Consider the following 18,883-nt stretch of genomic DNA (forward strand, 5'->3'; position numbering starts at 1 on the left):
AAATTATTTTTAAATTGCAGATTGCAATTTAATATTGAACAGTTTCACTGCTGCACTTTGACCTTGGACATGAAGCAAGGCCATCTGAAATTTGAATGACATTATTCATCAGACAAACATCTCCCACATTTGGTACTTAAGCAAGTAAAGAATATTTCAGTGAGTTTTCAGTGAATGCCCACTGAATTTTTTCTATGGCAATTTTCCAGAAAGGAAAAATTCTACATTCTTAAGCCTCAAATGCACCTGGATTTAAGAACCAAACAGCTATCAGAGATTTATATTTGCAATCACACTGCCTGACAATCGCACAAAATTTATTCTTGTTTGCCGTGTTTTGAATGCAGCTACCCAACCTGGCTTTGTCGCTGAAGTGCTTAGCACCGTGTGAGAGTTAGCAGTGAAGCGTTCCTGGAAAGGCTCTCTCGTCTCTCCTGAAGATGTTTTTTTTTTCCCCTCACAGCTCAAGTAATAGAACTGTTCCCTGTGCCCTAAGTGCATGTGGCAGAGTGACACAGGAAGTCTAATTTCGAACGCAAGGTCAAGCGCGAGGGTGTTCTCGAGCGGGGCATGGGGGACGGAGGCGGCTCACTGATCCCTCGCCGACGCTCTCGCCGCCTCGCTGAGCGACGCAAACGGCGAAAAATAAGCCTGTCCCATTGCATTTGCCTCAGGGCCCGGCCGGCCCCCTTTCTTTTTTTTCCATAGAGAGAATTGGCCCTCGCTTTTTTCGAGGGGGCGTGGATTTCCCAGTGGCAGATGGAGGGTGGGTGACGCAGCTTGTGACGTGGATGTGGGTCCAGGGTAGGCACGAAACCCTCACCCCCCACCCCGCCCCCCGATATTAGCCTCCACGAAGGGGCGCCGCGTCCACTCCCACTGGGGTATACAGGCAAGTGATTGATTTTTTTTTCATAATCCTAACATCAAATCTCAGTAGAAAACATAATAAACAAATACAGATGAGCCTGAGTGAGACCTAAAACTATGGTATATAAAAACTGCAGCGCTAAGTAGAATTGTAACTTGTTAAATACACTAAATTAGCCTGGTTTGGGTTTTTATGAGTGTAACAAAGGTAGGCCCCCACCTCCACTGTCTGCAAGGTGAAAAAATAAAAAGATAACATTAGCTCACTGGGCAAATGACCCTGGTCCCCAGCCAAGAGAGCCAATCATGCTGTTCTCCTGGCTGCAGAGGGTTACATCACCTTTAGCAGTACATTCATATCTGCCTCTGAGCTTGACAGAGTGACTGTCCCCAAACACACAGCAGATTCCTGAATTTTGGCTTCTTGGTAATTTGCTGCTACAAATGCTGTACTGCAATCTACACCATTTCCACACTTTAGCAGATTTTGGCTGTTTAATGGTGTTTAATGAAGACAGTAATGAATATTCTGGACTGCCATCAATTCCTGCAGGCATCACTGCATGAAAAGTGTAAGAACTGTACTCATAATTCCAACAGCCAAGGCGCAGTTATTCAGAAAACTTATTACCCACTTTAGAGTTATGCAGTAATTGGTTAACTAGCTGATTGGCATGCTCCAGCATATTAATGAAAGATAATATTAGAGCAGTAAGACTGACCGTATTTTGGATTTATCCTCAGCACCCTTGAAATCATATTAAATATTCCATTTCTTTACATATTGCATTATTAATTTGTTTAGCAATTGCTCACATCCATGATGACTTACACTGATTATATAACTCACATTTGACTATCCATTTATGCAGTTCGGATTCAGCAGCAAAACTCAAGGGCCCAAAAGAAAGTCTTCACTGGGGGTTTGGACCTCCTAGGAACCAAGTCCAGTCACATGACCCCTGGGTCAAGTTGCCACCCCACCGATTAAAAACATAGCACACACTGTACACTGAAATGTTGCACTATATCACAAACAAAAGGGACTGCAACAGAATAAAATTTCAGACATTTTCACATGTATTGTCTATAAAAAAAACACAGGATATTAAATATGGTACCCTTGTCTAAGTGTTGTACAGAAGCACCTTTTTATATTGTGAGGAATTGGAGTAATGCAGAAGGCATGATGGACCAGTGTTTTAGAGAGAGCCAATTGATTTTTATGCTAAAAGAGCACTTGGTTGGTACTGTACAGCATGTGTGCACACATCATTCTGGAAACCCGAAACTTCCCCAGTTCCCCTTCCTCGCCCACGCCACGGGGCAGGATGCCGCTGAGTCGACCGCATTCGCTCACGGTGATAAATCGCCCGAATTACCGGGAAAGGATCAGCCCGGATAATTGACCTTCAAGTGAGACGATGCCAGCGATAATAAATGGACTCCTATGTTTAAGGTAGCATCAGGGGAGGGGAGAGGGGGAAAAAAAACAAACAAAAACTCACAAAATGATGAAAAGAAATGCTTTGGAGTTATGTTACCTTTAGTGCGAGGAGATGCTTCTGCAGAGGTTTCAGTGGGGAAATGCTAAAGACTGACTGGTTCAGTCCGGCTTGGCTGGGAGACAAAGTCGTGAGTAAGATGTAGAGGTAGGGCCTCGGCCTTATGGGAATGCAGTCAAGGGAGGTCTGCACTCACAAACATGGCCTTTCCCCAAAGGACTAAAAGCACCAGCTAATGACACGGTCTCTTTCTAAACATAGAGAAATGGGGCATGTCGTGGACCTCTTCGAAGCACAGCAGCAATGTCCACTCTGACTGCTAACGGTATGACTAACATTTGACCATGGCCCAAATTCTAGCCAACAGCTGTCCTTTACGTAAGTTAATACAAATGTTGTTTTTCAATACAAACACAATTTATTTGATCCATTTTGGTCCTGGCTGAAGTCTCCAAACAGACTTATAATAAAACAAACATCTCTGTTTAACAAAATTTAAGGACAAATGCTGGTTGAATCCAGCTCTACATTGGCTTCCTAACAAGGTGACAGTACAGCCAGTACTACAAGCAGAGCTTGTCCCCAACACAGGCTTTGTGACATTACATTTCTTGGAGTTTCTTTGAATTACCTGTGTAAGCTTCAATGTGCCTTAAATTAAAATAAAACCAAGGAGGCTTCTTAGTAGTATTTCTAAGCAAAGTCCTGCATGCTTATCTCTGGACTGAGAGAGAAATAAGGATGTTGGATAATGACATGCAGTGCGGATGCTTGTAACATGTGTTAAGAAGTGTTAAGAAAGTACTAATAAAAAACATTTCCTGACCTGCTCTTAAATCCCTCTGCAAGATTTAAAAGAAGCAACATTTGCTTATTATTTTTATTTATTGCTTTTCTCATCACAAAAAAAGTAATTTGGTTCTGTGTAGCTGCCTAGACACAGTTGATGGTAAGAACAGACTCTGAGAAAGAACGCTGAAAATTTGAATGCAAATGTGTGACAATCATAATATTCCAATAAAAGTAGCCTTTAACCCCATGCAATCCCTGCCAAAACATGTATAGTAAGGTCCTAATTAATCCCACCACTCCATAGATGCCCGGGTCCATATTTGTCCAGCATTTCCCCAGCATTGAAGCTCCCATCATCTGAAGTGCTACTTGGCATTAGACTCGCTCAGAGGGCTAAAGCGGGGGAACTTTCAATGATAGCGCAGTCAGATTAGTAAAATGTCAAGCAGATTTAAATTGGGCAAAACCACCAAAGCAAAGAGAAAAGACACCCTCAAGAACAGGCATCATTTTGTAAGGTTAAGAAGAGGTGACAATGGTTTTTAAACCACTGGGATACACATTTAAATTGGCAAGGAATAGAGTGTGAAAAGGACTATGGACAATCCCTGACAAGCACTATGTCACTCCATTTAATTTCTCACCTTTATGTATCACATCCGACAGAATTATGGTCACCCTCTATTCAAACTGTGGTTTACACTTAATGGCAGTGGACAGGGGACCTCATGAGCCAGGTTTTTCACCTGGCATGGCAGGGTATACACACGCACACACACTCATGCACACAGGCAGTGAAATAATGGAGCAGGGCTTTTAGGGTGTCTGTTCAATTCGCACATGGGCTATTGTTGTACCCCCTACTGGACTTGCCTCAATAACTACCCAGCTGTATAGATGGATGATATGTTAAAAACTGTCAACTATGCAAGTCGTTATGCAAGCACCACCTGAAGCATGGATCTTACAGGACCATTTGTCATAGTGTCACAGTAGATGCTTGCACTACCCTGAGAGACCATGAGTCACTCTGCATCTTTCAAACCAGAGATCTGAATGCAGCACGTGGCGAAGAAAAAAAATGAATCTGAGAGGGCTGTTTATGCGGCTCGGTTGATTGCAGTTCAGTAATTACGAGAGACTGCTTCATTCCCAGAGATCAGTGAATGCATATTTTACTATTTAATCTAAAAGACTGAATGTAGTTTTAAGGGAAATGCCAATTCATTCATAGAATGTAGATTTGTGTGTTTTGTTTTTGCAATTAAATAATCTTCACCCGTATCTACCATAAAGCTGCCACAACAATGATTTTTTTTCATGAGTAGTCTACTAACGTCTTCTCTGCACTTATTTCCCTACAAGTCTGGAGACGAAGGCTTATGTGGAATCAGGTATTGATATTATAAGTTTGAAGTATCAAACTTTTAAAAATGTATGTCTACACAGTATAAGTTGCAGCCATTGAGCCAGAAATATGGGAGGCAGAGATCTTGCCTTTAAGTTGAAAGTGGTTCTGAAAATGTGCAGCTGATTTCATTTTGTTGGTTGTTCTGTTACTTTTAATTATGTTTATGTAAGAGTTTCCTTTGCGTGTTTCACATTAAACATTTCTAATATTGGATTAGGGTAATTATTTTTGACCTAACAAGACAGACTGTTGACACCATTGACAGGATGAAAGACTCATAGGTGGAACTGCCACATTACACCTAATCACATGAAAAGGGGCCACCTGTTGATATTAATACCTGTTAACATGTAAATAAAATTTATTGTGATATTTTCTGTAATTATTAAGTAAACCTTTCCCATATGAATTAACCAAGGGCTAGTTATCTGTTTTCCTTGTTTGTAGAGCTTTGGCCAGCAGGGCCTATTCTCAGTGGGTGATGTTAAGGAAGGCTACAAACACGTCCGCTCATGCTTCCCCACCATCAAGGGCTTGATGTAAAATGGATAAGGGACCGGGACAATTTTCAGGCTAAGCATTTTCACAGCTCTCCTGGGGCTTCTGGGAAAACGTATTCTCCTACAGCAAGGCACCAGCCCACAGAGAGCTCTGCTGGGTGCGAAAACGATCCTGGCACGATCTTGTCGATTGTCGGATATCCGCCCCAATTGATACGAGAAGAGTAGGAAAAAAAACAATTCTTCCAGCACAAACACTTCTTGTGGCTTGAAAGTGGCTCGAAACAATTGCTTTTTTGGGTGGGGAATTGGGTTTTTGAGAGAAGCATGGAAAGATTTAACAGTCACTCTACACAGGTGAGCCGTGTTATTGGTCAAAATCTTTGAATCTGAAAAAACAACCTCTGTATGAGCATGTTTCATTGCAAGTTGTGCGCAAATCTCTAGTTCAGAATGTAAATAAGTGACATAATCGTTACACAGATACGCAGTAAAACTATTACAGCACCGATGCTAAAATCATAATCCCATTTTACATAGACTTCGGAAGACAATAAATCAGCTAAATCGAACAAGTAAAGATGAAAAAAAGCCTCTACCCCCCTTTGCGGGAGAAGTAGGACCTCTGAGACACACCCTCCGTGGCTCAATGTCAAGGCCCTACTTATTTCACATTCTGGTGGGACTGAAACAGCTTGACGGTAAACACGCTTTAAGGGGTTATCGCGTTTCCCTAAGTGCACTCAAATAACTGCAGCCTTTCATTTGTATTCAGTCTCTCCTCCTCCTCTTGATTAATCACCCTGGTTGCCACTTGAAGCAGAGCGGGACGTTTATTCATCTCCGTGTGCTGATTGACTCGCCGGAGCTACCCAACCTGCCTCCCTGAGCTCCGGGAGGACCCTCAACAGAACGGCCCGCAGAGAATATCACATCAATACATCAGCGCTGCAACAACAATAGGTTACGCCACTCGCACAACTAAATAGCAGTCCGCTGTTTTAATTGGAAAGCCTGTTGGCCCTGGTACCACTGAGAGAGCACTATTAAAATGCTTTTGTTACTGTTAATATTGGCTTCTTGTCGTTTCTTGATATGGATTTGAATTTTGTTTTTATGCCTACAAGCACATTCATCCTTGCCCACATTTATAAACATATTTGACTGAAAGAAGCACAGAGCGGATGGATTTCTTCTGCATCAGTGAGCTGTGCATGCTGGCCAATTGTCACCTTAAACGGAGAAGCCAAGGCAATATGTCAGTGCTGCTGCCGGAAACGAGTCTGCAGAATACACTTTAAAACCCTCCCGTAACAAGGGAGTGAATGAAGAGACCAAGGAAAAGACTCATTCCCCACAGCACAGATGATCTAGTTTATATAGATCCAGAGTAAAAAACCTGAGAGAGAGACAGATGGTGGGGGTTACAGTGATCCTCTGCTGTTCTCCAATGCCGTCCTTTGTGGAAAAAAAATGCTTGGTTGGCTAAATTTAGTTTACTGTACTCACAGTTTACTATACTGTATACTGAATTGTTGCTTTCCATACTCTCATAGTTTTGCATAGTCTTGTACTGTTTTTTGAGTGTGTGTGTGTGTTGCTGTGTGTGTGTGTGTGTGTTGCTGTGTGTGTGTGTGTGTGTTGCTGTGTTTGTGTGCACACATATGAGCATTCAGTGTGTGTACACTGTGTGTATATGTAAGCTTATGCGTGTCTGTGTGCGTATGTACATATCTACGCATGTGCATGCCTGGGGGAGTGTGTGTTTGTGTGTGTGCACTTCTAATATTGTTGACTTCTTATATGACTTTTTGCTTGTGATTAAACTCTGCCTCACTTGTAAGCTGCTTAAAACCGTCTACCAAATGATCAAATGTAAATGTACATGTGTATGTGTCTGTGTCTGTGTGTGTGTGTGTGTGTGTGCGCGTGTGTGAGAGAGAGAGAGAATGTGAGACAGAGAGAGTTCCCATCTCCCTTTCCCGATACTATGCCCCCCTGCCTGATCTGTAACATGCTGTGTCATTCCTAAAGCGGCACGCGGTACGTTACGCCCCCACTGTTAAAAACAGATGCACATCACAGAGGCCGTGCTCTGATGCAAGCTCTGAGGCCTGCTCTTATAGCCCCGTCTGCGTCACTGGCTTGGCTCTGATGTGTGCCTCGGGGGAGAGGTTTTGATGCCTTTGCCATGGGTTACCTGCACGTGTGCCCTCTGCTTACATGGGCGAAATTGTGCAGGCTCAGCAGCTGTTTCTAAGGCGACGAAAGGCGAAATCAATGAGCGGCAGGAGCGCAAGGCCCGACTCCCCAGGGTACGCTTTCACTCCCAGAGCCCTACAAAGCACGTGAAAAAGCTACGCAACAAAGATGCATTAAGCTATAGTGATGTATGGGAGAAACTCAAAGGAGACCAACAAGCAGCCAGTGATGTGGTCCTGCAAAATTACATTAACTTTGCTTAGCAGATGCTTATTCCATTTGTTTACCAAATGTTTATCAATTTTTTGTGTTCTCTAAAGCTGGATATTTCCTTATGCAATTCAGGTTAAGGACCTTATCCAAGGTTACAACAACATTGCCCTGTCTGGGAATCGAACCGTACAACCTCTGGGTTACAAGTTCTGCTCTTTATTATTTATTCTGTTCTTATCTTTATCTAATATGACTTCATCTCAAAAAAGCTGGATATCCTGTCCTGAATCAGAACCAACAATTATAACAGACAACACGAGGGCGAATTGGAAGAAATATTCTCTTTAAACATACACGTCTCATTAGAAGGCTTCTGTTAAAATCAAATGATTAACATTACTTTCCTTAAACCCATTTTGAGTACATTTACATTTACATTTACATTTATTCATTTGGCAGACGCTTTTATCCAAAGTGACTTACATAGGTTAGTAAATCAAATGTATCAACCTTTCATTACAAATTACTTTAAATGTTATAATCTTTGAGGAAACTGGGGTTATCTAAACCAGTGTTCTCATAATAATAAAAGACTATCGATTAAACATTCTTAGTTTAAGAAAGTAAAAGAAACTGCTGGATCTGTGGTGTGTGTGTGCTGTCCCAGCCTCATTAGCGGAGGACTTCAGTCTCTAGTACAGTAACACATGACTGAGCCTCGACTGGCCCCCCTGAAGGGGCATGCTGGGAACGTTCCTTCCGCTGGGTCCTGCTTGTTTGCGTCGGAGTGAAATGGACCGGAGCCACGGCGGCGGCGGCAGATCACAGAGCTGACGCTGCGGCTTTCCGCTGTGGATCTCCGTCACCGGGTTCTCCGCCTGCTCTCTCCGCCTACACAGTCACAGCCCTGCGGCAGCAAGGTTGGTTTTAGGGCGGCCAGAGGGGGCGAGCATCGCCGGGACCTCTCCCCGCTGCTCAGTTTGGCATCGTGTTGCTAGGCTACATCAAGCCAAGCCCCCAGAGACCCTTCTGACGATTCCGGCAGTGATCGAGCGCCTGTTCTCTGATTCACGGCACACGCCTTGACTTTTCAGAGTGAGGGAAAGAGGTCTTAGCCGATGTTTGAATACAGTCCACTCACTACAACTGCATGTTGGATGACTGCACGCTCTGTTGAATTGCACAGAATTCAGGCACGTCCTATGTGGTGCATTTGCAATTGTCATGAGTAAACCGTACAGGGGGAAAAAGCTCTACCCTGACTTTTCCATGCACGCATTCATCTTTTAGATTTATATCAAGTAGAAGCCATCATGTTATTTTACCTTAATGCAGATTGTGTATATTACTGGAGGGAGTAGGATAATTCGTTGATAATTTGTTGATAATTTAGTGGTGATTCAACATGACATCTAGCAGAATAGTGAGAGTCTGATAGGGGTCTTCCTGTACCAGATGTGGGTTTTAGGGTTGATATACCATCTGTGATCCATCACTTTGTACAAGTCTGAGAGTAACCACATTATCAAGCAAAGTTCACCTCTGCTGTGTACTGTGTGATGTTCAATTATTTACAAGCACTGCAGCAAGATGGGATATTAGCTGAATGGATTAGACAAGCAGAGTTGATTTGGTGGTGAATTTGATGACACAAGCCAATTTTGTGGAAAAGGTGATGGGCAAAGTTTAGTGGCCTAGGAAATACGCCCCCTCCCCCCGACCACCAACCCCCCCTCCCCCCCCCCCCCATCCCATTTAACATTCTTATCACAACCATAAGGGCTCAGAGCACCATAGCACAGATCCTGCCCTCGCCTCCCGCCCCTCCCTCACAATCCTCTCTCCAATTGGACACCAAGACAAGGATGACATCATCCTCTCTCCACACTCAGCAATCAAACAAATGCATCATTTTCATGCACTTCAGCTAATTCACCAGACACCTTCATTTGGAGTTTGCAGTTTAGAGTTCTCATTGGCCTCACAAACCTGGACCTGTATCTACTGGACCCACAATTAGAAAACAAGGACAGAGAAAGAATTGAGTAGGCTTGAGGGGGAGTCTTGAGTGAATCTCGATTTTCCTCAGGGGTGAAATCCTTTTTCCCCTCACAGTTCAGTGGGCGTGAGTCATTTTCTGTATCGATGCCACTGCACAACCGGCCCAACGGCCTGACAAACCGCCTTATCTGAAGGCTGTTTAACGAAATGGATCCCATTTCGCCTCTTTGCGGTACACCCCCCCCCCCCCCTTCCCACACACACACACACCCACACCCATCAGCACTTTCCTTGCATCAGCATCTGTCAGGTCGTGAGTGCTCGGCTGTCAGCTCCCAGCTCTGCGGGACGGAGATGACAGCAGGCAGCAGGACGGGCCCGTTTCAGAGAAAAGCACCCAAGACAACCACTTCACGTCTGCAGTGATGTGGACATTATACAGGGTCACCACAACACAAGCACACATCTCCAGTGCAGAGAGCTTCTCTCTCCATAAAACATGTCAAATCTGATCTCTTTTGTCACATATACTTGAGACAGATTACTTAATATGTTGTACGAGGACAATGCATCACACATGGTGAACTGTATTTTCAGGGACAACGTCTTCACAGAAAGAATTTGTCCACTCATAAGATGGACACTGACAGGGTTTAGTATAATATTATCACTAATAATACAATCATTAATTGATTGATGAGGTGCACTGCAATGTGTGTTTGTCTATAGGATGGGAAGCTGTACGAATGTATTGCCGGGGGGGTGGGGTAGAAAGGGATCCTCTAGATTATATTAAATAGGAGAAATTCACTTTAAATTAATATATACATCTTCTTCGGTGGCTTCGCACTTGCAGTCTTGTAAAATGCATACTTCTGACGCGCGCGCTCTTGGCAAACCTTCACGTGCCGCATTCCCCCAGTTACGCTCTGATGCGCGCGGGGCACAGAGGACGACCCGTTACGTAGAGACTGCGGCATAACCTCTGTGCGATGGCTGACACATTGACACCACTTAAAATCAGAGCGGGGCAAAAGTCAATTCCAGAAAATAAATAGGAATAATAGGAATCGGTATCCTCTCTACATCAAGAAAGTTTGGAGCCGTCACTGTGGATCGTTTTATTGAGCGTAATTCTGAACTGTCAGTATTGACGATTTCACGTTTATGCCGATGGAAAGCCATGTCCGCGCACCACAGCTAAAGGTATCCAGTAAGTTGACGCGATAGAACAGCAGCAGTTCGTCCGCATGTTACAACAGCCTAAGAAAGTAAACGCACCGTCTTACATTTTGAAGGACAGGTTACAGGATATCCTTATACCGCGGCAGCTGGTCGGACCCGTTTTGAATATCCGTTTGTGTGTCTCTGCTCTCACCCTCCAGTCCTCAATAAAGCACAAATTCCATTCAGCAACTTACCTCCCAACGCTTGCTTCATTACAAAATTCATGGCGATGGCTTTTTATTCCTGCCTTCCTTAGCTTCGCGATATTACATTCAGATCGGGCTGATGAAGCAGTCCCTGGGTTGCCAGATCTATAAAAAATCACAACAAACAGATAAATTCAGTGACACTACACATAGCGGGGAACAAATCCTTCACTTTTTCGAACAATACATGTCAAATAGTGTTTCTGTACGTGTTAATTTTCCCCGTTGCTGTCGTACTTGGATACGGGGAAGGTGATTTTTCTTGAATCTGGAATTAATTCGCTTTTAACTTCAACTTGTGTAGTTCGCACTACCATGCATCCCACGGTGTTACTAATACCCCAGTGGCAACTTGAAGGACATAAAAGGTCAACCTATAAGACATACTGTACAAGACGTCACGTATCGTGAAATGCTTTTTAAATGGTACATTTAGCAGTGAAAGGAAAGACTGCCAAACTCAAGTTTAACTTTCACGTTACATTGCAGTTGTGTAATTCTCATATTAACGGGGAACGAATCCACACAAAGTAATGGCACTATGCATAGGCTACCATACGGTTACAGCAGTTCATTAACACGCATGGGTCCCACATCTTAACTGTCACTGAAAAATAGAACTACATTTAGCGCCATTTATCCAAACTATATACAGCAGGTAACAATTGATTTGGAGGCGTCATTTTGTGTAAGACCTCAAGTTGTTCGTTGTTTACTGCATTTCCCCATGGAAAAACAAATGATTAACTTCCGGAGCCCAGTTATCTGCTTCCAATATGCAAACTTTCTATCGTCTAGTTAAACGATGTTTCCTAAATCCTAGATGCTCCGCGTGAGTACTGCGGTCTCAATTATTCGTGTTCGAAACCTGGAGTTTTTCATGTAGCCTAATCGATGCGGTTAGATTTCAGGTATTAATATGCATTATTTTTTCGGTATTTTAGCACATTACCATTACCTTAGCTGAACCCCTGTTCAACAAAGAAAGAGCGGTTTCACTTCCTTCTCCGTACGCTGCGCGATTTCAGCACCATCGCCAGGGAGAGAGCTCCTACCTCGTCCCGCAAACGGGCAAACCCACAGCAAGCGTTTTCACAGAGTAATCGTAATAAAATTACCTTTCCCGGCGACTTGCGTCTGTTAACAGGACGATCTAACCCGCTCCGAAAGGAAGTTTACTCGCAATGTTAGGCGGGTATGTTCAGCTGCTAGCCTCGCGCATCCCTATATTTCCAGGCTAAAGAGCGTCTTCCTGCACGGTGACTGCACGAGCGTTTGTGTGGGGAACTGCAGCTGGTCGTGCTGTAGGAACTCACTGAATTGCACGGAGTTCTACCTTCTGGAGCGTCCCACGTCCTGACACCCGAGGAAAAAAAAGCGCAATCAATTATTAATGCCGCTCGTTGGCTGTGTACCCTCCCCCTTTCTCGCAATTGGAACTGTCTCTTTTAGGTTGCTACGCCCATGCAAACGTGTCACTACGTTTTGCGACCTGTCTGCCTACCCTGTGTAACGCTTTCTTGATTTTCTCCAACTAATTCTGACCTATATACGTCCTTTTTCCTCTCATTTTGAAACGGGTCGATGATTTTTGTGTACACGCGTTTCGTGTGGTAGCCTACAGCCGCACGTTCACCCCCTTCTTACGTTACGATGGGTTAATTTCAAAGCTTCAAAGGTGGGCTTATAAACTAGTGAGTTGCGAGACGTGTGTTAGTCAGTAACAACCATTCACCCAGCTGGCATCTTTTCGTCACACCTCTTTACGCCCCAGGGGCATTTCAAGCGGCTGTTAACTACCGTTCCTATTCCACGATCAACCACCGACCAAAGATGAATCCTGACAGATTAGATCGAAATGCGGTAATTTGGGGGGGAAATTGCGAAAATACAGTATTCCACTTACTCAGCGAACATTTTGGGAAAAAGCTCTGCTCGGAGACAGCACACCCCTCTCTCCTACAACGTGAGCGGCGAACTGGTTAGATGGGGGTGGCATCGGTTTGAACATAATGTACAGAAGCAAAACACCCACTTTCATACCGCAGGGGCAATGCAGCAGAGTCACGTTACTGATTCCATGCGTGTGTATTTCACGGCTGCCAGAAACCGTGCCGATCACACTACGGGTAGTGCCTAAATGCTTCTTTTTTGCCTGTGCAAAATTAACTGTACTATTTATCTTATTCGTATCGTTGAAGAGTGGAGCGGCAAAGAGTGACCACACACAGCACTGTGTAAATGTAACTGCGTTAATTGCGTAAATGCGGGACTCTCACCTTGCCCACAGGTGATTTCCAAGGTTATTACAAAAACAGCGCAGGAGACGCTGTCATTTTGCATAAAAGGGACGGAGGGGTTAAACTGTTTTTGTTTAGTACACCCACAATATAAGTAAATAAAATAATCCATCTAAAACATGAAATCAAGAACGATAATTGCCAATTATTCGATTTATTCTTGAGACCATTATGTGAAGTCAGACGTTTCCTATATGGCCATTCGTCTTGCAGCTGGTCATAATGGAACCATACAATTTAAACTAGGAAATAAATTATTCCCGGAGGAATACAAATGACTTCTGAACCTGGATGCGTTTTCCGTGTTGGCTGTCTACTCAGCGCCACGTATATATTTCCCCTTCAGTGTTTGCCGTCACGTGATCGATGATACAATCATAGGTTCTTGTACTGTAATCAGTGTACCAGTGTAATCAATCTCTCTCCCCCCTCTCTCTCACTCATCCGCCATTTTATACTGCTGTCTGTTCTACACTATACGCGCAACATATGGCAGTATGTCATTTTACTGGTTCATGACTGCAGTGAGAAAATGCCTAGTTTTTGCTGTTGCTGCATAGGCAATATTTGAAAGCCAAAACCAATTGAAGCAGTGTCATTGATTCATTGTCATGAAAAGTAAGACAAAGTCCACTGTGAACTGAATACAGTGCTATGGTACCACATACAAGAGTCACATAGTGAAGAGTGTGTACTTGCAATTATACTGTAGCTTTTCTGATTTGAAGTGATCCCTTCTCCCAACATTACTTAAAAGTTAATGCACAAAACCTGACCTAAGTCCAGTAATAACAGAGGTGGCTTTGGGTGCAGGCATATCAAAAATATCAAAAATCAAAATTTCTCACCGCCTGATTTCTAATTCTGAATAATCTGATACATTCTGAAAATCATCTACAAGAAAGTTTCATCCAGTATGTAATAATATATATGGACAGGTAAAGACAGGCTAAGGGTTGAATTATGAAAGCTAGGGATTCAACAGCAGTAATATGCAGCTCGAAACTAGACCTACCTGCTTTTTAGGTTAGTGTGAGATGCATTAAAGATCCTATTATCATTGAGATTTAATTAATGATTCTGTGTTTATAGCTCCTCCTTGTTTCAATGTAATCACCAGAGTCACCTGCGTTCTCACCTCGGGGATCTGAGTTTCAGTATTCAGGCCGTAGCTACACCCAGTCCCTGGACTGATCTGCTCCATCATTCACAAGCAAAGGAGTGCATCTGTTTGCTTTCTCCTTCCTTTGATGTCCAACCTCTGAACACCCCCAAACACCGCCGCCCCGAGACTAAACCCTGGCCTGCCTCAAGCAAGTTTTCCAACGTGATGCATTGGACTGTCAGTGGAAGGTCATATCCACAACGGTCAAGTTGCAACTGAACACAACACATGGTCATACTCAGTGCTGTCACACAACTCTGCCATGCCATCAATGAGAAACCATTTGGGGGGGGCTAATAAGCCTTTAGATGAATTGGCTTCCTTAGGAGTGACCGCTGGCGTGGTTAGAGGAGTCGGGGCACATCGTAGAGCACAAGATCAATTTTAGAGTTAACGGGTGTTAAGAAGGGAGTCCACCTCAGGAAATTAAGTGCTGTTTGGCTGGCGGGCGCGTCTCGAAAGGTGCGAAGGCAAAGCCAGCTGCGTTCTGGCGACAGCTGGTGACTCAGAGGCGAAGGTCGGGGACAAGGAGGAGGGATGAGGAGGCCAGACACCCCGACTATGGAGCCCAATTACCCTCTGATGCCCCCGAGCCAAATGCACCGTCTGACACCCCCAAAGCTAAATGGGCCACCACCTTCCCTCACAGACCCGAGACCCGCCTCTTCAGGCTGTGTCTTGCCTCCCTAATCCAATCAGAACTCAGATCTTCCCCTTACATGTGAGTTTTTGTGTTACCGTAGGGATTGTGGCATTGCAGTTAATTTATTGTAGCTATGACAGCACACTCTCACCACTGTGTGATGTATTGACACCTGTTCAGACGTTACCTGCAGTAGTCTGTATATACCACTGCTTCTGTGACTTTAGTAGATGCACTCTTGCTTTGTACATTTTTCCAAATAAAAGCATCAGCTCAGTGGCAATGTAAATGTGAAAAGCTGGCCTTCTCACTTTATCCTGCCTTTATCCACAGCCCGTTCCATTCCTGCTCCTCAGCCAATCCGCTGAGAGATTGCACAGTGTGTTGAGCCATTGGTCAGTGCTTGCTATGTCCACAACTCATCAGTTAGTTGTTAAATGCAACATTCCTTCCAGCGGTGAGATTATAATTGGATCTGGAGTGTTTGGGGCGCGGTCTCTCTCCCTCAGGGAGGTTTGGGTTGCAGCACACAAAATCAAGAGTGGAACAGAGCTTTTCTGTTGAGGGGCAGAGTGAGGTAATCGAGAGGAAAATGCATCCACTGTTGAAAAAGAAAATGGGAAATTGGCTCATTCAGACCATCACCAATAATGTACTAATGCCTAAATGCAGCTCATATAGTACAGCATTAAGTGTGCTATAATAAGTCACATATGTTCAGACTCATTCTTGTTGTGCTGTGCAGGCAGGGCGGCTTAAAGGCCACCTCAGTGTCCCCAGTTGTCCGTGAGTGGTGAGCCGTCAGGGTTGCAGTGTGGCTATGCAGCAAGTGCCATTTACAACCGGTTCTGTGTTGCGAGGGACTCCCTATCCTGTTTGAAAATCCGTTTCACCTCAAGACTCTCTGAGACTCCTCTGCTCCTTTCATCACAGCTTTACAATGTAACTCCAATCCTCATTTCCCTCCATTAAGCCTGTGCTCCAACTGGCAATTGCCTGGGTTCATTTGCCTGGCTCATTTAATATTTTTATTCGTTATTTTCATGTAGATGGACAGTGTCGTTAGTTCCTGGCAATATAATGGGATCTCTGTTTTGCATTGTGTTTATGGAATCACCTATGTAAGCCAACAAAGGAAATGGAAAAGCAACCTGCATTAATATTTCAGGAAGACCGCACCTGATGGTAACCCTCGTAGTTCTGTATCTGTAGTTCTACAAGCAGGCAATACAATCCACTGTTTTGTCAGTGATTTTTGCTAGCTGTATTTGTATGGAGGACCCTTTGTGCTAACGATAACAAAGCAGCAAATGCTGAAGTGAGTTAACAGTTGCATGTGAATGTTACACGGTGATGTACTCATTTGCATTGCTTCACAACATGGACATGTCATTGGCTGTGAAGGCTTGACACTCCTAATGGGGGTGTGACCAGATGACCCACAGCTTTCACACTGTCTCACCATGTTTCTCCATCAGTCAGGGCCTAGACACACTCTGAATGATGAAATTCATGACTGCTGCTTATTTCACTACATTTGAACCGTGAAGTACTGATGGAAGTCAAAGTATCATAAATTGAGGACCGCATTGTTTGATATATGTCCCAGATATGCAATCATCTTAATCATCACCAATGTTTTGATCACTTTACAACATGTTGCATTTTATAAGACATTTTAAGACATTTTTTCCTGGCGCACAACCATAAAAACACATACATCAAAGAAGCAGTGATAGAGCAAACTCATTTTTAAGAAATATTACTCTGAGGAAATATATGAGAGGGATTTTTTCATGTGCCAATGATCTGTTGAATATGGTGCCTGTATATTTGCTCATTGGCATAATTCCTCATAACCAAATGTATGACACAGCACATGTGGAAGGTGTTTTGAGCCCCACCATTATACAAGGTTTTTAATGAGAAGGCATGTCACACAGACACTAAAGCAAAATAATACATAATTCATAGTCATAATTCTCCACAGTAAGAAAGAGCGTGGACAACACACATACACAAAAACAAAAAACAACTCTCTCAAACACGACCAAGCAACTCGAGTGTGAAGGTTAGTCCGTCAGTTACAGCACAACAGCTTCATATCCGCATCCAATGCAGTTTTAATCAGAGGGAGCATTCGCGAGTGACAAAGTGAAAGTAATCTGGATGAAGCCAAGGTACAGACGCACCTTAGATTGGTCACAGGTTTAGGCAGGTAGCCGTCTCATAAATCTTCCTTTCTGGGGCCTCCAGTGATCAACATCAAATCTCTGGGGCCAGACAGAAGGAACTTTAGTTTTACCACAAATCATACAGCAGCATCCAGAAAAAAAACTAGATCCAGAAAAAGAACAGTGTGACCCAATCCACTGCCAGCTCCAAAGACTCTACTCCCTTTGCAGCCGTCAGGTAGATTTTTTTTTTCTTTTTTGATTCAGCTCCCTAATGTCTGATGCTAAATTAAATTTCTTCCACCCATAAAAAATGGCAAACAAAATGTTTACTGTTCGAATGACAATTACATATAGAGCTACTGTACATCAAATGAGCAAAAGATCTTGCAACCTAGCTGAAAAACAGCTACGACGCAGGCCAAGACAAAGAGATGGAGCTCTCCATATGGGGTAGTGGGGGTTAAGGAGTGGAATGTAAAAAACTGTTTTTATCCAGTCAGCTGATTAATAAAAGATGCACTGGCAGTGACTAAGCTTTTTCATCGAGGCTCATGGGAGTTCCACTGGCAGCACGCACAAATTGAGAGTGGGATGCATCTATTATGAGGCATTGTGTGCTAAAACAAAGTGCGACATGAATGAAAGATGTTTGCACCACATATTTAATGATAGCACAATGCATACTCTAACATCGTATAATTTGATAAATGCTTCCTCCAATACTTCTCATACAAAGCTGAGTATACATCAAGCATGCATCAGAAGTTTCAAGACAGCTATCTAATTGTCGGATTGTTCCGCCTGCTTTTTAAGGGGTGGAGAGAATGCTGGCCAACAAAAGTGAAGAGAGAGTGGTTAAGATGATCCTTCTTATGAGGTATAGCCCAGAAGCTGAAAAAAACATTGTATTATTGTCATTTACCAGACAGTCTTATCCACAGCAACTTACATAGGTTACAATTTTATCCATTCATACAGCTGGATATTTACTGAGGCAAATTATGGGTTAAGTACCTTGCTCAAGGGCACAACAGCAGTGCCCCAGCAGGGAATCAAACCCGCAACTTTTCAATTAAGAGCCCTACTACTTACCACTAGGCCACACTACTGCCCCGACTGCACACTGCTAAAAAGAGGTTATTTCCCTGTTACATTCATAATGCAAAATTATTTCTCCAAAGAGAAAGACAGTGCTGTTCGGAGAAGAATTCAAGCAGTGGTTCTTCTGTGTGTCGTAGGAAATGTAAAATAAAGGTGAGTAATTAGTATCTTTTTGCATTGGTTATCTGAGACATACAGCAGTTTGCACAAGCCTCACAGCTATGAATGCATACTCCAATAAAGTGAAAACAAAGTAGCACAAAACCGGACAGGACAGGGCATTCGGGGCCAGTCAGATGCACTTTGAAAGGTAACTTTTTCAGCTCGCATAGGATTCAGGTCCAGACACCTGACCTTTAGAGGGACGGCGTACGTCTCTCTGAGGAGAACAGCACAGCCCAATTCTCTCACCTTCTGTCTGGCCTGACATGGCGACAGACTGTTAAGAGCAGGATCTGCGAGGCTTAAGCCAGAGGTGTACACTTTGAAACTTCACAGGAGCTAATGAGTGTAAAAAAAAGGTCCAAAACATCCCAAAATGTCTCTTCACATGCTCACTCCTCAACCCCA

General features: G+C 43.6%; 1 protein-coding gene across 2 annotated transcripts in view; it reads right to left on the reverse strand.

Annotated features, from left to right (window-relative positions):
* The window catches only part of LOC118769787 (complexin-1-like), a 33,382-nt gene extending 20,921 nt beyond the window's left edge, over nt 1–12,461 (reverse strand). Inside the window, exons 1-2 of one of the 2 annotated variants that reach the window (XM_036517106.1) lie at nt 12,244–12,461; nt 10,916–11,032 (exon numbers count right to left, since the gene is read on the reverse strand). In XM_036517106.1, coding sequence (XP_036372999.1) covers nt 10,916–10,946 — 31 coding nt within the window. In that variant the 5' untranslated portion in view covers nt 10,947–11,032; nt 12,244–12,461. Of the gene's footprint in view, nt 1–10,915; nt 11,033–12,045 lie in introns of both variants that reach the window. The other variant, XM_036517105.1, reaches the window with a different exon arrangement.
* Between the last annotated feature and the right edge of the window lie 6,422 nt (nt 12,462–18,883).

This window comes from Megalops cyprinoides, chromosome 22 (genome assembly GCF_013368585.1).
Source record: "Megalops cyprinoides isolate fMegCyp1 chromosome 22, fMegCyp1.pri, whole genome shotgun sequence".
Taxonomy (NCBI): Eukaryota; Metazoa; Chordata; class Actinopteri; order Elopiformes; family Megalopidae; genus Megalops; species Megalops cyprinoides.